General features: G+C 34.6%; 1 protein-coding gene across 1 annotated transcript in view; it reads left to right on the top strand.

Annotated features, from left to right (window-relative positions):
* The first annotated feature begins 551 nt into the window (after nucleotides 1–551).
* PLSCR5 (phospholipid scramblase family member 5) overlaps nucleotides 552–18,106 on the top strand; it is a 17,725-nt gene continuing 170 nt past the window's right edge. The window contains exons 1-7 of the mRNA XM_007466028.1: nucleotides 552–564; nucleotides 5,463–5,626; nucleotides 10,037–10,079; nucleotides 11,011–11,231; nucleotides 13,264–13,425; nucleotides 15,047–15,208; nucleotides 17,992–18,074. Coding sequence (XP_007466090.1) covers nucleotides 552–564; nucleotides 5,463–5,626; nucleotides 10,037–10,079; nucleotides 11,011–11,231; nucleotides 13,264–13,425; nucleotides 15,047–15,208; nucleotides 17,992–18,030 — 804 coding nt within the window. The 3' untranslated portion in view covers nucleotides 18,031–18,074. The remainder of the gene's footprint in view (nucleotides 565–5,462; nucleotides 5,627–10,036; nucleotides 10,080–11,010; nucleotides 11,232–13,263; nucleotides 13,426–15,046; nucleotides 15,209–17,991; nucleotides 18,075–18,106) is intronic.

The following is an 18,106-nucleotide window of genomic DNA, read 5'->3' as shown; positions in this document are numbered from 1 at the left end:
TCCTTTTCTTGTTTGTTACGGGGAGAGGAAAGTGGGGAGAAATCCAGAGTAAACATAAAAATATTGCCGTTCAAACATTTTCAAAATTTAAAAAAAATTATTTATAACTGTCAGAAACTTACATGTGATAGAATGTTTTATCACAGACTCTGGTACAGTAGATTTCTAGAAATTAGAAAAGTAGACTATTTCTAATGTAGTAGTGAGGGCAAAAATATGGAAATAAGGCCCATAAAAATGAATGCTGTATGTTGTATATTTTCCTTCCTGGTTTTTATTATTTTGAAATTGGTCCTTCAGCCACCAAGTGGGATGATGGTTTCTGAATAGTGTTTACTTTTGATGATAGCTGTGTCTCCCCCTGTTGTTCAAAATGATAAAATACAGCACTCTGGAAACAACAAGGCTCTCCGTTCCTCCGGTATTTGTAAGCTGACAAGAAGTATACAGATACCCTCTGAAGTTTTATGCCTGCTGTGTTTCTCTCTTTGCTGCAAGAGGAGCCTTTTCTTTTAACCTGCATGCCTTTGAAGAAGTGACTCAGCATATTCATGGCCTCTAAAGGTAAGAGTAAATATAGGCAGCTAATAAATTTTTCCTTATATTATGACTGAAAATACACAGTTCTAAGGGTGTTACAATCAGTGAGATTGATACTTTAAAACCTGTCATTTAGTGCTTTTAAACGTTGGAATTTTTAACTTTGAACTCCAAGGAGCGTGTTGCATTAAATTTTTTTTTAAAACTCTCTATCTGATAGAATGTAAAAGTTAAGATGCAAACAGTGTTTTTGTTATCATAAATATAAACCTAGTGACTTGATGTGAAAAGTTGAAGAATAAAATTTAGAATGGGAATATTTAATGCCAAACACAAAGACAAGTTGATATTCCCAGTTTAAAGGGATTTGTAGAAAACTTTTCACACATAAGTTAAAAAGTGTTAAAGTACAGTTCAATATTTTTAAATTCCCCATTTGCTGTTTAAAATATGTGATATAGCCATTTATTATAGAGAATTAAACATGTGTTTTCAGGAAATCCTAGTAAATTTAATGGACTAGAAGTAAACATTTCTGAACTATGAAGCAAAAATCTTTCAAACTTTCTTTGATGGTAAATTATATCTAAAAAGCAAACAGAAACTAAGCAAGCAGATTAAAGACTTTGAGAGGGGGAACTGGTAACTTTTCCTCAAATCCATAAAACTGTAAGTATCATTAGTGTTGTCTCACTTAAAGAACTTCTCAGAAGACAAGGGATGTGCTTGTTTTAGGTAATGGGTTGCAATCTCACAAAAAATACTTGTGAAATGATATAAAAATGAAATTATAATGTGTTTTCATTCCATTATCAGAAGAAACCATTAAACTCTAGGCTATAATGAAAGTGAAGAATTATGATTAGTATAATTGGTGGAAACCTTTTAACCTAATTACAAATAGGATAATAGAGTCCACAATTTAAAATATCCTAAATTAAATTAATGATCCATTCAGAGAAATGTGTATGCTTATTTGCTTCCTTTATCAAAATAGATGCTATTTAATTTGGAACAAAGGAAGTAATCTTTTCACTTTTTGTCAACATGTAGCATACACCAGTCCCTGAGCATCACTGGGAAAGCTCAAATAAATGGTAAAATATAGACGTGAAACATCAAAATTATGAATTTTAATACATGTGTACTTCATTTTTATATTTGAAGACAAACAAAATTCTTGGCAAGTTATTTCTTTCATTTAAGACTAACACTAAGACTTAGTCCAAACCACTTCATCACTTTATCAAGTAAGAGTTACAGCAACACCTGCAGCCTGTAAGGTAAAGAGTTGCAGAGTATGTGAAATATTTATAAGCTAGTTATACATTTTTAAAAGAGTAGATAGAAATTCAAAGCCAGATAGAAATTCAAAGGAGTTCCTTCTTCATTTGGTGGTCTGAGTCTCTGAAGAAACTTGTGACTAGAAAGCAATATTATGATCAAAATATGATTAATCTACCAAAAAAGCAGTGATGTTCAGTAATGATAGGGGCTCAAGACTAAACTTAGAGGCAAAACTTACGGTAGAAAACTAACACTCTTGCTCCATCCCACTCAAAATATTTAACAGATGAAGTGGGTAAAACATCTGTGAGAGACCCTATACTACTTAAAAGAAGTGAAAAATGAAGTTTCCTTTTGAATTAGAAATCTGGTTTTAGGGGGCAAGTTGGTTTATCATCATTTGCCTAAAATATTTTTGTGGAGTTTTATTCAAATATATTTAAAGACATTATTTATAATGTCATGATGTTTTCTGGCCCATGAAACTGTATTGGCAATTAGCATTTTCCCACAGAATACAGGCTAATTAGACATTTCACACATTTTGTAGGACGTTCAATCAGCACCACTAAATCAAAGGACAGTCTGGATACTGGATGCCATTAGAACTGAGGAAATATTTGTGTGGTCTGGAGTCCCCTGGTTTAGTATAAATAAACACAATTTAAGAACAGGTTTGTCTCGGACTTTAAGTTTGAGAAAAACAGGAGTTTCCAGGATGATCTAAACTGAACAGAAGCTTCAGTTTAGGTCTTCAAAGGCTGTGCTGCTCCAATGTGAGCTGAAATCCCAGAAGAGAAAGCAAGTGACCTCAGAATGGTGATCCCAGCAGTCTCTGACTGAGCCTCTACTCCCCAGTAAAGACTTTGGACATGATCTGCTCTGGGCCCCAGTGCATTAACATCTCTTAATGCCATGAAATATAAGGACCTAAAGACCTGTGTCAGAAATGTAGAGCCACTTGCCAGACACTCAAGAATCTACCACGTTTTGTCACAGCAAAATAGTTTACAAGATAAAATTGGAGTAATTTGCTAATCTTTTCAACAATAAAATTGGCAATGAGAGAGAATCTAATAGTCTCCTATCAGTTATTATTAGAAATTAATCCCTACACATTTTTTTTTAAATTGAAGGATAACACATGTACAGTTAAGTACATAAAGGCACCAAACTTAAACTCCATGATTTTAAAAATCAGGATGCACTTGTTTAACCACCAGCAAGATCAAGATACAGAACATTTCTGGCACCTCATAAAGTTCCCTTTCTGGTCAATAGCCATGCACCTCCACTCCCAAGATGAACCACTATTCTGAATTTTATCATTATGAACTAGTTTTCCCCAGATCAGAATTTTGTCTCTGCTTCTCTGAAAGTCAATGACAACAGTGTTTTTGGCACTAATGCCAAAGAAAGGATGTCTGTTGCCTTTTATTATTTTCTAGTTGTTATTGCGGTAGTGGCCATTTGCTCCTCTCCCAGATTTGACATGGTGTTACCTAGTCTTCCTCTCAGTTTACTCAGTTAGTAGCTCTCGAGAAGGGCTAAGAGCAAGAGGAATTCTAAAGTCTATATCCTTTGTGTCTGCCCCAAATCTGAGAGAAGTTCAGGATAGGGGCCTTTGGGGAAGCAAATTGTTATAATATTATCAGTGTGGAGCTCTCTTTTCATGGGGCCGAATGACAAGTTTGCTTCCATTCATTCCTACCCCTAAAGCGTGTCCAAATTCTAAATGTCACAGACCAGTATAATCTTAGAAATCCACATTGGTCTCTTCCCACAAGCTTATTGTTAAATGAATAAATGAATCATTTGGCAATTAATGTCCCTCATTAACACCAAATGTACACATGACTTTAATGAACCAATTGTTACTAGAAACAGTTTATGTCAGTGTCCAAAGGACCACTCCTTAGGTGCCTGTGTTCCTTCACCAGGTTTGTCTGTTTTTTTTCAATCCCTCTCAGATGCTCACCCAGGCTATGCTTGGGAAGCAATGAATGAAGAGGAATTTATAATCTCCAAAGGAAAATCAGTCCTTTCTTCAGATTTATTTTTTAGAGGTTTAAAAGATTCAGAAGAATACCTCCCCCGCCCCTCACACACACACATATTACATGGACCTGGGTATCAGTGCTGAAGAGAGACCATTCTAATCTACCGTGAATTATATAGCTGTCACTTCAATTTTAGTATATGTACAATGAGTGCTTATCCAAATCTTTGTGCATCTGTTATACATTTCTTCCTCATATTAATCCAGAGCCAGTTTCCTTGTCCTTCCCATTCATAGGTTTTTAAAATAGTCTAAATTACTTTTCTTCATAATGGCTTCTCTGATATTTGAAAACACCTGTCATGAACCTTGCTTGCTCCATACCCACACTCAATCTAAAACAGCAAAGTGTAAACGAAATGAATGCACATGTGAGAACTCTGACAATTTGGCTTAATAAAGATGAGAAGTAAAAACACTGATAGTCTTTGAAAGAAATAATGGTATGTAATGAGGGAGACAGCCAAATGGCAGTCATGTGAGAAGAAAAGGGAAAAATAATAGTAGAAATGTAATAAAGTATATTTTTAACAAAGAAGAATTTTGCATGCACCACGTACAGGTCTTATGCATAATATTAGGCTCCAGACTAAGGCAGTATAAATAGCAAAATCTCCGAATTTCAATCTAAGAGATAATTGAAATAGTAACAATTTTACCTGACAATAATATAGAAAACAGGTGATTAAAAAAATCAAAGCCAAACATTTTAGAACTCTGTAATTCTTTTATCCTTTGTAATTTTGGGTGAGCTACAAAGGGATTCATACTGTCAAAATTTTTTCAGATGCTTTTATACCAAACACTGAGAAATCAAAGCTAAATTAAATATTACACTGCCCTTAAGAAGCTCATAAATTAGTTACAAATATTCCCATTAGTTCTCAAAGTACATATCGTCAGACCAGCAGCATTAGTTTACTTGGGAACTATTTAGAAATGCAAAATTCTCAAGCTCCACACACACTCCAACCACAGAATTAGAAAGTCTGGAGTGTGGCCCAGCAATGGGTGTTTTAATAAGCCCCCCAACTGGTTCTGGTGCAGGCTAAAGTATAAGGACCCTGAATTAAATCTAGCCATAGCAGTATGATTGATAAAAAGAGACAAAATATCCTTGGAAATTATGAGGCACCTTCATAATATTTGAGGAAGGGAGAATATGCTTGAAAGTCATAATTATGATTTAAAACCTATGTCTAAGGCTATTCTTTTATGAGTAGAGAACATCTAGTTTCTTTTGCCATTGATTTTCTTTTTGTAGTGTATAATCTTTTAGGTCTTTGAATAGAAGTTTCACCTGCCTTCAAAAAATATACTTTCTAAAATCATTTATTTTGCCCAAATTATCCAAGTTTTCTCACAACTACCTCTGGTAGTCTTCCACAGTCCTTTATCTCTGGCTTCGGGCTCAAGTGGTGCTGACAGTGAGTAGGAAAAATGAAGGAAAGGGCACTGTAGTGAGAGGCTACAGAGGGTAGAGACCCTCTGGATGAAGAGGAAGCAAATATTATAAGACAAACTAAATAAAATGGCCTACATTTAAATACGGACTGGGATGGTCATTCTCTTGCAGATGCACAGAACCAAAGAAGCAGAAGTCTGCCTGGTTTTCTTCCGGGAGCTTCAGACCCAGACCACGGCCTTCACATCTCACCTTCCAATCCAGGGAACCAAGTGTGGCAGCCGGGTCCCCCTCCACCAGGGAGTTTCCCTCCTGGTCTAGAATATTTAAGCCAGGTGCTTTTATCTATTTCTACTAAGTGTTTGCCCTTAAAATGAATATAAACTTGATTTCTTGCCTTTCAATCAAGGCTGAAGAACTTCAGCAAGTAACTTACTGAAGTGAGAAAAGCATTATAAATCATGAAATTATAAAATCTGTCTTTTATTTATTTCTATTATTTGGGAAGGAACGTTTTTTCTTTTATGGTCACTTCTAATTTCCTTATTTAATTGTCAGAGGAAGAACACTAAACATTTTCGATTGAGCTGTTTAGTACATTTATCATTTTACTGCTCATTGCTCAAGGTGTCAGCACATTTAGCCTAGAGAAACTATCTATTATGTATAGTCACCTACAGCTATTTAATTAAGGACATTGAGTACCTGTCTTAATCAAGGCACATAAATGGTATAAAACCTAGTCCCTCTCACCCAAACATCCTGCAACCTCATTGGCAAAGACAAAAAATGATGACAAAAAATGCAAGGCTGGGTACTAGAGCCAGATATGCACAAAATTTTAATTTGCACAGGTGTACAGAGAAGAGAAACGTTGTTAAAGATCAAAGTACTCAGGAGAGACTTCTGCAATGAGCTGAGAGTTCAACATCTTCAACTGAATCTCAAAAAGGTGGATGGAAATCCAAGAGAAAATCGGCCTATCAAGTTAGCATTGTCTTCTGATGCTCTTGCATCTCCAGGCCAATTTGCTTGAAAGGTCATATTATCATTAGGTATAGCCACTGTTCTAGTCATTGGAGGGTAAGCAATGATTCAAGCCTTATAATAAATCAATCAAGAAATATTATCACCTGAATTCTATGGCACATAAATAGCAATTGACATTTATGTATATTATTGTTGCTTTTGTATTTATCCTACAAAAGATTAGAAATACACTTACACTAATATTGAGATGTCAGCACATCTGCTGCAATTTTCAGCTTGTTTGGCACTCTTTCAAACTATAAAGTCTATCTCCTTTATCAAAATCAAATCTCTGTGTTAATTCCCTTAAGGTGCAAGAGATTTCTGTTATGCCTGATAGGGTTTAAGCTGCACGCAGCATATGTTCCTGGGAAAATGTTTATACTTGCAGATGCCTTCTCCAGAAACCCACTGGCAGACAAATGTACTTTAGAGACTGGAGAGCTCAGGGAGATATGTAAAAGAGCTGGAAAGGCTAACCTACCGTCTTCCATCTGCAGGAAGAATCAGCTGTAATAGCTGACTAGAGTTGATTAACTGCTGCAAGCTGTTTGGGAATGTTGTCAGACAAGTTTCGCCGAGTATAAAAGTGATATACCAGTGCCAGAGGGCTGAGGTTTGATGATCACATATGGTCATCACATATTCTTCTTCCATCCATGAATGATGACACACCCGGAGCCAGATGCTTGACATGAATACACTTTTTTCATATTTGATAGAGATATGAACCCGTTGGCTGCAGTTCTAAAATGAAGTCAATTTTCCAAACGTATACCTTTGGTAATCTTTTTCAGAAAACAAAAACATGCCACAAATTGGTGGATATTTTACTTCAAAGGGAAAGAAAATTTATAATCTTTATACTAAAAGAACGCTAATTTGCTTTAAAGTGGTGCATATAGAAAAGGATGAATGCACATTTTTAAAGTTTAATACTACTAGTTTGTAAGAAACATATATATAAAGAATTTTGTGAGTTAACTTTTATCTAAAACCATAATATTAAATAAAACCATGAACATTTGAAAATAGTGCATGCTTCAATAAACAAATGAAGATATTCAATAAAAATCCTTTTAAGTTAAAAAACTCAAAGTAAAATTAAAAAAAAAAATCATCTATTCTCCTTTAATCAAGACTATCCAATGACTACTACTGAAAATCATGTTCCCATTAATAATTTGAAAATAAACTCCCAAACGGTGTGTGTGTGTGTGTGTGTGTGTATACATACATATGTACATGCACATACTTATATGTCTAGACATGTATATATATATGTTGTTCATGTAGGTTAAACTTAAGAATAAAACCAATACATTCTCTTTCCAGATGGATTAACATGTTCATAATAGTCAATAACATTTTATCCTATAAGCATCAAAGGATAACTATTATAATTTAGTCACCTATAGCTAAGAGTAGTGAGTCAAAGTCTACAAGGACACATGTAAAGATCCCATTTATTTTGCTACATGTATTAAATGGAATCAATGATACCTGTAAACCTGATAAATTATACATAAGAATTGATTCTTAGTTACATATCCAAGGCTGTAATTAGGTTTCCATTCTATACCTTTCATACTTCAGGAGTCCTTTACTTGCCCTGACACCTGAATACATGACACAATCTCTTTAGACTTTCCAACAATTCCTAGTTCATCAATTAATAGCAAAAGATGAAAAGGGCTCTTTTGGACCATGGTTTATAAGTGGCCTGGGGCGATTTAAAGGAAACTACAAGAACAACCCAAACCAAGACCCTCAAATCCAGGAGGTTTGCCCACAGAGGTAGATTAAGTCAAATGTTATTACAGAGGATGGGTGAGTATAAGAGTAAATAGGGAGGAAAGGTACTCAGAAGTCCCATAGCATCACTTAAGAATTGTTTCTCCCAGTTCCTAAGATTAGTTTAGTGATGTGGTATAGCAGAGTAAAGAGCACGTCAAAATCAGTGGCATTACTGCCTGGGTTCAAATCCCAGTCTAACCACTTATTGATACATGCTCTGTGATCTTGAGCAAACTACTTTCTCTCTCTGGGATTGTTTCCTCACATGTAAAATGTAATGATATCTAGCTCTCTGATGTGTGTGAGGACTAAATCAGACATTATGTCAAAAAATCTGGCACAGTGACTACCTCATGGTAGTCATTAAATAAATAACTGCTATTATTAGGTATTAGAGAGGTACAACTTCCCTTTTCAATTAATAGTCTCTAAATTTCAAGGCTGAAAACTTGATCCATGACACAAATAGTCAAAACTCCTAAACTCAAACTTAACTTCTGCCCCCATACTCCTTCTCTATCTCTAAGTTACTCCTACATAGATCCACTGCTTAATAATCGTGCATGTCCTTTTGAAGCGTATCCCTTCTCTTTCCTCAACCCTCCATTTTCCTCAAAAGAGAACAGAACTAACAATACTACACAACAAAGACCAATTCAAATTTTTTTAAAAAACTTTGTCATAGTTGTTAAAATATGTTTTAGAATATCTTAAATCATAAATTTTGGAAAAAATATTTTTGTGAATCTTAAAATGGAGGTCACATGCACTTTTATCAATAATAAGACTTAAATAGAAGAAATGATATTAGTTTTTACCTCCACCTCAGGATATACAAGGAGAGTGAAGGAAATAAGGTGATGTCATATTTTCTGCGTTTGTGATGCCCAATCAATTCCAACTGTTAGTATTCATTACTTTCATTTAAAAGTTATCAGTGAGTTTATCAATGTGAAGGGAGAATAAAGTGAAGAAAATTTTAAGACAAGATTGAAAATGAAGCATTTAAAAAAGTAATAATCAGCATTGCATTCAGTGTTCATGATTTTACCTTAGTGAATCTTCAAGTATTGAATATCAAAATGAAAACATACACAAATAAAATTCACTCTAAGAACATATTTTAAATATTTCCTTTAAAAAGCAGTTTGTACTGTATTCTGTTTAATAAGTCACTTCTCAACTGCACCTACTTTATCTCTGTAAATTAACTTCATTTCTAATTACATAGGCAAGTTTTAATGTGTCATGCATTTAGTGGCTTAACTCTTTTCTGCTTAAATTGGTACTTTGTTGGCATCAGGAGGATTTCTGGGTTTTTTCCCCCTAGTTCAAAGGAAGATGTGAATGGGAAAATTTTAAAGAATAGATTTTTTCAGCTTTAACAAAGACGTTTCATCACTGTGAGGAATGAGTTACTGCATGACAGAGTGAAAGTAGAGTTATAGGGCTGAGAGGAGAGGCCATGCATGCAGGTCATTACTGTTTTGTTTCATTTTCGTTCGTTTCTTTTAAAAAGAGAGAGAAAGAGAGAGAGAGAGAGGTTTAAAACCTTATAGGCATTCTTATTCAGATTGTTTAAAAATATTCTCAAAGATATTGTTTCCAAGAGCTACACTTTTATCTGATTACCACAGAAAAAAACACAGGGCTAATCACAGTTGCTAATGTTATTCTGGGCAATTCTGCCTTGAAATTTTCAGGGTTCTTGTAATTTTTAAATTTTACTTGAATAAAAACCATGTTGTCTTCTTTTTCATTTTAAAATGTGAGCTGTTTTCAACCATTTCCCTCACAGAGAACATGAAAATCACCTAATTTCAGGTAGTCTAGTAAACAGGTTAATAGTAATAGCTGCAAAGGTTTTCAAAGACCTGTCATGTAATACTTTTTATTTCCTTTATGTCGTCTTTTAACAGTTAGACCTGATAATTATACACCAGCAGGTGGAGCTTCTTGGAAGTAAGTATATTATATTCTGTAATTATTAAAACTGTTGAAATGTTTTAAGTTTCAGAAGTTTCTTTACATCTAAATATTTTATAAATGATAAAGTTAAATGTTTAAGATAGATTAAAAAGAGCACTAGGCCTATTTTTTAAAATAAATATTGAAAGTAAAATTATTAGTCTGATATAGATAAACATAAAAGCATAAAACTCCCCAAGTCTTTGATGATACTATCATTAGGAATCTAATATTATTTTTAATCTTAAAGTAATAAAAACTATTTGGTCATTTCCATGGCTGCTAATAGTTTAAATTTTCTTAATGCTGTAATTTCAGACATGGAAATCAAGGTTGAGACTACATAACAAAAAAATCATCAAAACAAAATATGTTTTATCATAGTGTCAGTGATTCGTCAAATAGGCAAATCATTTAACAATACACAAATTTACAATGATGACTAACTGAATTCAAATTAATCAAGTATTTTTGTCCTTAACTAAGATATGTCAAAATTGTAATAGATAGCATACAGCTGTAGACATAATACCAGATAGAGATTTTAGACAAAATCATTACTATCAGTGTGAGTTGTCCCAGTAAATTCCATAACAGTGATAGAATTATCTGAGAATTGGATTCTTCTTTACAGCGTTGCTTCCCTAGTTGAAAAGTGGTACTATATGTGTCCAAGTAGGTCATGTATCTGTAATCAAAATTTAGTAATTGCACAACTTTGTTCTCAGAGTTTACTTTGATTTCTATGCCTAATTCCTCAAAATTTCGAGCACGGAAGTAGATTTGTCTGAATAAGCTACCATATACTTAATAACTGATCACACACTCTGTTTTCTTTTAATAACACAACCAGTTTTACTCATATAAAGTTTTGATAGTAAGCAATAAGCATGATTTTGATAATTATTTTTTTTTGCTCCATTAGTGATACTTGGCACTGAGACCTCCAACAAATATGAGATTAAAAACAGCTTGGGACAAAGAATTTACTTTGCAGTGGAGGAAAGCATCTGCTTCAATCGTACTTTCTGTTCCACACTGAGATCTTGCACTCTGAAGATCACCGATAACTCGGGTCGAGAGGTGATTACAGTCAACAGGCCCTTGAGGTGTAACAGCTGCTGGTGTCCTTGCTACCTACAAGAGGTTAGTCTTTGGCTCTGGGTGTGCTTGTATTTTTCCATGTTTGGAAAGATCAGCAATTATTTCTTAAATAAATGGCATTCATCTGGAGATATGGGGCAATTAACCTTTCAATTGGTTGAATTAGAATGTTGCTCCTTTAGGATCAGAACAGCTTGAGGATTTGGTGATTCACTAAATTTTTTTTCCTTTCCAACCAAAAACTATAGTGGCTTCTGTGATGTTAATCGGTAACGACAGCTCATGCATCATGTAAACGAGACACATCCTCCTGAATCTCTGTATTAGCCACGTAATTGTAATAGCTATAAGTTCCACCATTAAGCAAATCTACCCTTTTTCTTCTCTTATTGGTGCAAAGTTCAGGGAGTGCTGAGTGATACTGAACTCTTCTAAAGTATTCTCTTGGGTAAGTATTATTTTTAGTACAGAATCTCAGGTTCCATTCACCCATTTATGACAAACTTCAAGGTTTAGCAAAGACTATGTTCTTGTTCTAGAGGGAATCATCTGATTCTTATATTTTTAAGATATAATAGATTTTCATCACGAATAGATCTATAGTGATAACTTTCATTGACATGATGCAGCTAAGTTGATATGGAAAATATACTTACTTTGATGTTTTTGATATCATAACACCTCTATACGTTAGAAGGAATAGATTTTACTCTCTACAGTTTGCAATTGAGGAAACTGGGGCTTAGAGAGTGGAGGTGCCTTACCTATGATCACACATCTAGAAGATACAATAAATGGGACTTGATCCAGGTGTCTTTATTCAAGCCCAAGCTTCTCTATTGAGGACCTATGTATAAATAGTCTACTTAGCACAAAGGGAAATAAATAGTAATATGGAACTCTCCTTAATTAGAGAAGTTTCTCACAATATATATTGAAGCTAATTCTCCATTTATAGGCAATTACCTGGCTAAGTGATAGTATTGCTAAGGTACTCATACACGGAGCCCAAGAATTTTTATACTTTTACTGGGGATATTCAAGATCTAATATGCCCCAAGATGCTAAATTTAGTATAATCCAGAATATATGCCCATTTGAAAATTTCTGATAATCGATGTTTTATTTCAAAGTAGCCCCATGTCATATAACTTAACCATAAGACACATCCTAATACTGATTAATATGTTTTTTAATTTCATCAAGATCACATCAGTTACTTTAAAAGTTATCCTAGAACAAATCCATATAATTCTAAGAAGACTTGTTGAAACCACCTTTGTCCATCTGAAAACACTACAGACATGCACATAAGACTATGAACTTAACAAATAAGGAAAGACAAAAGGAGATCAGATGATGAGCGCTGCTTTGATCTAAAAGCAAAGTGTTCATCATTTTCACCCACTTCCAGCTTATTTTACAAAGTATTTGATTTGGTTACATAAATATGTTGAAATACAATATTATGGACAATAAAGAAATTAAGGGAATAAAGGATGATGGAGTAAAATACTAAAGTCAGCCCTGAAAATGCAAGTGCTAGTCTTTAACACTTTGGACAAAATGAAACAAATCAAATTGGTGTGTAACAACTGTAACTCTGCAAGAAGCATTTGTTTTTAACTGAGCACAGAGAAGCTATAAGTTGACAATCCAAAGAGAAAAAAGTCCATAATAATCAGTAAGTGACACTTAAAAATAGATGTGTGTTGTGGCCACAACTGAGAGGGAATAAATATGAAATACCTCATAGGAAACAACTTCAATGCTTGACCAATTATTGTACTTGGAACAAAATGGCAAAGAAGCCAGTGTCCCAGGGTCAGAAAATAGCTTTGGGATAGGTTCTCCTTAGAGAAGGAAGATCAAAGACATGGACGTTTAGCGCATAATGCAGAACACATATCTATATAGTGAATTTGTTTCTATACATTATTTTAAAAAAAAGACAGTATAACATAGAAGCAGATATTTAGAATCTTTTATATACTGTTTAGAAGTAAGCTGACATTATAGTAAAATTAAAATACAACAACTTTAGGAAATCTTATTTTATTATCTCTTCTTACAGTTAGAAATCCAAGCCCCTCCTGGTACTATAGTTGGTTATGTTGCACAGAAGTGGGACCCCTTTCTGCCTAAATTCACAATCCAAAACGCAAACAAAGAAGATATTTTGAAAATTGTTGGTCCTTGTGCAACATGTGGCTGTTTTGGCGATGTGGATTTTGAGGTATGATTGACAAAATGAAGGACCGTTTCACTTAGGTCCTGATTTTTTGCAACATAATTCAATTTTTTAAATGTTCAAATCATGAAACATCTCTGAAATAAATTTAGAAAATTATATATTTGTGAAATAATGTAACAAGTAATACTATACATGCCAATAATAACTCATAATTCCAGAGATAGTAAGTTCAAGAATTTTTTTTAAACATACTACAAAAATTTGATTTATGTGGAATATAGTGCCTATGGTATAAAGCAAATATATTTAGTTCAGAATCACCAAGATTACATCTTCTTTCCTACATCCCTGGTGGTAACATATCCAGTCCTGATCTCAAGAGCATACTCCATTAAAATACAATTAATTTAAAAGCTAGGTTCATAAGACTTGCTAATTTCATTTTGTAAAACAATCTATTCTCATGTAAACATATTTGTGTAAATTGAATGTTAAAAAACAGTAATTACTTGCAAATTCAATGTGTAAGAATATGAAATATCTTAACAGATTTTCCTAGAGGATATAGTCTAATTTAAAGTATGTATTTCTTTTTCATTTCATTTCATTTCACTCCATTCATTCATGTATATCCCACATAGGACATTAAGGTTGCAGGATTTCAGGGAACACTATTCACCTAGAATACAATGCACATTTTGCAAAATGAGCTGTCATAACTCCAGCCCACGCCAAAAAGACTTGGTATAACTTTCCTAAGAGTAAAGGATAAAAATATGCCCTAAGATTGAGGAGAGCTTAAGAGTTTCATTATTCATGGTATAGACATGGCCTAAGTAACTTTCTCTACTTTCTATCCTCTACTCCCATATAGAAAGTGAAAGTTTATACTGAATCACTTTCAGCCTTTGAATGAGAAACAGGGCAAGCAAATGAATAGTGGATAAAGTTTAACTGTAGATTCCTTCTAGCTGAAAAGAACTATAGACTTTTGATGTCAAATTAGTCTGAATTTCCTGTGTGGTACAGTAGCCTAGAGAACTTTTCAAATGAAAAATAAGACTTAGGGTTAGTTATAAAGGAATGACCTAGTAAATATATGAGTATAATATAAAAATGAAATTGAGCAATGACTGATAATATCTAAACATATTAGTCATTATAAAATCTTAGCAATAAAAATTAAAAGGTTATAAATTGTACTTAGAAATTATTTTTTTCTAAAAAATTTCTTCTAAAATATTTCACAAACATATTTTTTTCTTTTTTGATGAAGAATTCATATTTAAAATCTGGACTTCAGGTAAAGGAATCATGGTTAGACCATATAATTGAGACTATGTACCTGCTGCCATCTTGTGGTAGCCTGGCCTCAATTACTGGAGGCTATTAAATTCTCAATCTGCATACAAAAGCAAAAAGAGAAAAATAAATAAAGGAATTACAATGGATTAAAAAATGTCAGAAAAGCAAAATTCCTGAAGAGTAAACTGGAAAGTTAAATCTACAAACCTATGCTTATATAAAGGAATGAGTACCATTGAACTGTCATTTAAAGATGATGAATAAAATAATTCCTATCTCTCATGAAGTAAATATATGAAGAAATGTAAAACCATTTGTATCACCTTCAAATTTACAACTTCTTATTTTCTTTTCAAAGGTGAAGACCATTAACGAAAAGCTTACAATTGGGAAGATTTCAAAGTACTGGTCAGGATTCGTAAACGATGTCTTCACCAATGCTGACAACTTTGGAATTCACGTTCCTGCGGATCTAGATGTGACAGTCAAAGCAACCATGATTGGTGCTTGTTTTCTCTTTGTAAGTGAAGTCTTAAAGAGTAAAGGTGATTTATTTCTTTCCTTTTCCCTTGTTGATTATTATAGAGTCAATCCCGTTTTACACAGCATTTACCCCAAAGAGTAAGTTTAAACATAGAAGGTTAGTTTGGGGCCAACATTCTTCAGAAGTCAGAATGTACGAGCCTGCATTTCTATTAGGCAGGCCTCCTCCAGTGGTCCTCATACCCCCTCTTCCTCGAGGATTGACACCCCGTCCACATCTTACTCATCATTTCTTGAAACCTGAGTTATCCTTCTCTTTCAACTTTGATTTAGACTTTTGGCTTATTTTAACTTTCACTGAAAAATACTTAAACTTAAATATCATATTATTTATCCTGTGTAAAGTTCAGGACTGCTTAATAGCTTACCAAGGAGTTAGGTGATATTCAGAATGTGAAAAGTACTGTTTTCTTGCCCTTCCAATATGTACATAGATACATGAGTAGACAGAGATGAGTTAAGATGTATCAGTTTCTATTATTACAAAGATATGATGTCTTTGGTCCTTTCTTCTCAACTTCCAATTTCATTAAAAAACATTTTCTTCTAGATTGGTGATAGGAGAACAGAAGTCATGTAATACCAGTGCCAAAGGTATTGGCCTTTGGGCTGGTTTTCCTGACTTTCCTTCTAATATCTCCCTCATTGCTTACCATCTTCAGTGCATTCACAAAAGCTCATGGAATTATAAAATAAACCTACATTCTTCCTCTCATATTTTGTTATTCTTCAGGGCTTTAGGATCCTAATCTTATGGTGATATTAACATGTGCTGCTGTGGGGAAAAAGAATGGTCCTCTTTACTTAGTCTCTTCTAGAGACACTTGGGAATTATATTAACTAAAAATAATTCCCCGGTGACATCACTGATGGATACTTAGAGTTTAATTAAAAATATATATTAGGGGACTTCCCCTGTGGCACAGTGGTTAAGAATCTGCCTGCCAATGCAGGGGACACGGGTTCGATCCCTGGTCCGGGAAGATCCCACATGCCGCGAAGCAAGTAACCTGGTGCACCACAGCTACTGAGCCTGCGCTCTACAGCCTGCGAGCCACAACTACTGAGCCCCTGCATGAGCCACAAACGTTGAAGCCTGGGCACCTAGAGCCCATGCTCCACAACACAGAGTAGACCCCGCTTGCTGCAACTAGAGAAAAGCCTGCACACAGCAATGAAGACCCAATGCAGCCAAAAAAACAAAACAAAACAAAAACAAAAAGTATATATATATATATTAGGATTTTTTTCTCCAGCAGCTTTAGAGAAACTATTTTAACTTACTCATTCCCTATCATTGGTAGAGGTAGAATTAATATGTAGAGAGCTAGGTTTCTATACTTACTAAGTCATCACTTACCCTCAATTCCCATTTTCATCTACAGATCTAACCAAGTCCAGTCAATTTTGCCTGTCACCTAATACTTTTTCAATTTCCCACTCTCCTTACTTGTTTGGTAAGGCTTTTAATTTACCACTTCCTGCTCACCCCTTCTATTTTTTGACGATTTCTGCATTTCGACACCAAACATGCCAGCGATCATGTGCGTGCGTGCACATAAAGGTGCGCATGCGTGCACACACACACATGCCTTTTTCCCAAAACCTTAACTTGGCCTTTCTGTTTAAGCCCCTTACTTAATATTTATATTAAAAATAGATTATCTTTAATCTGCTCTACTGACCTATTTTATGTAACAAGCTGATGGCAAAAATGCACTGTCAACAATTCCCTGTGCCTATAAACTGAAGAAGTACTGATCTAGATAACATCCAAATAATCTGAAAGGATAACTTTTGTTTGTTTGTTTTTTGTTTGTTTGTTTTTGTTTTGTGGTACACGGGCCTCTCACTGTGTGGCCTCTCCTATTGCGGAGCACAGGCTCCGGACGCGCAGGCTCAGCGGCCATGGCCCACGGGCCCAGCCGCTCTGCGGCATGTGAGATCTTCCCGGACCGGGGCACGAACCCGTGTCCCCTGCATCGGCAGGCGGACTCTCAACCACTGCGCCACCAGGGAAGCCCTGAAAGGATAACTTTTTAACTCCAGTGTCTGAGGGAGAAACACACTCACTGAGACTATCAGACAGCTCCTATCCATTGCTTTTCCTTTCCTTTTTACCATAATATCATAAAATATTTGCACTTTTTTTGGACAATATAGCTCTTAAGATAATTTGTCACCAAGAATTGTCTTTCTTGCTGTCTCAATTTTATTACCTTGTGGTGAGAGATCTTTAGAAAGCTGTTGGTGTGATGATATTCCCCGACCCAAACAGCAAAATTCACAAGTGTAATCTTATTATTGGTCTCTTCTTGTTTGAGGCTACCACTACACAACACACAGCTCTGACCCCTCCCCGCCAAAATTCCCTCTGGTATACTTCCTCAGATGACTGCCGAGTTACTGACCACAAAGTCCATAATGATATGTCTACCTCTTGTTTAAAGGTCAGAGTCTATTACAACTTCCCACACTGACCCAGACTGCCTTACAATCTAATTCTAAAAAGTCTTGATCACCCCAAATTTGACTGGTGATACCATGCTGATTCAGATAAGGTTTCCAAGTTACTTGTACTCTGCAAATTAGACATCTAAGTGTCATGAAGCGAAAAACTTTGATTTCTCTCCTACTGATAAATCACATGTTCCTGGAGCACCACTGGGAAACATAATTGCTTTATGTAATCAAAGCTTACATGTGAGACTCTTGTTGCCTTTTTGTAAATTCACTCATATTCCATTTATTTATTTGTAGGATTTTATGTTCTTTGAACATTCGCTTGCTGGATTATAACAAGCAAGATGACAAAACCAATAAAATATGCAGAACAGATTTCAGTAAGTAAAAGACAAGTTTAAATGATCTCTTT

This window comes from Lipotes vexillifer, unplaced genomic scaffold, assembly GCF_000442215.2.
Source record: "Lipotes vexillifer unplaced genomic scaffold, Lipotes_vexillifer_v1.1 scaffold1064, whole genome shotgun sequence".
Lineage (NCBI taxonomy): Eukaryota > Metazoa > Chordata > Mammalia > Artiodactyla > Lipotidae > Lipotes > Lipotes vexillifer.
The sequence above is the reverse complement of the archived record's forward strand: the minus strand, read 5'-3'. Positions and strand labels throughout refer to the sequence as shown.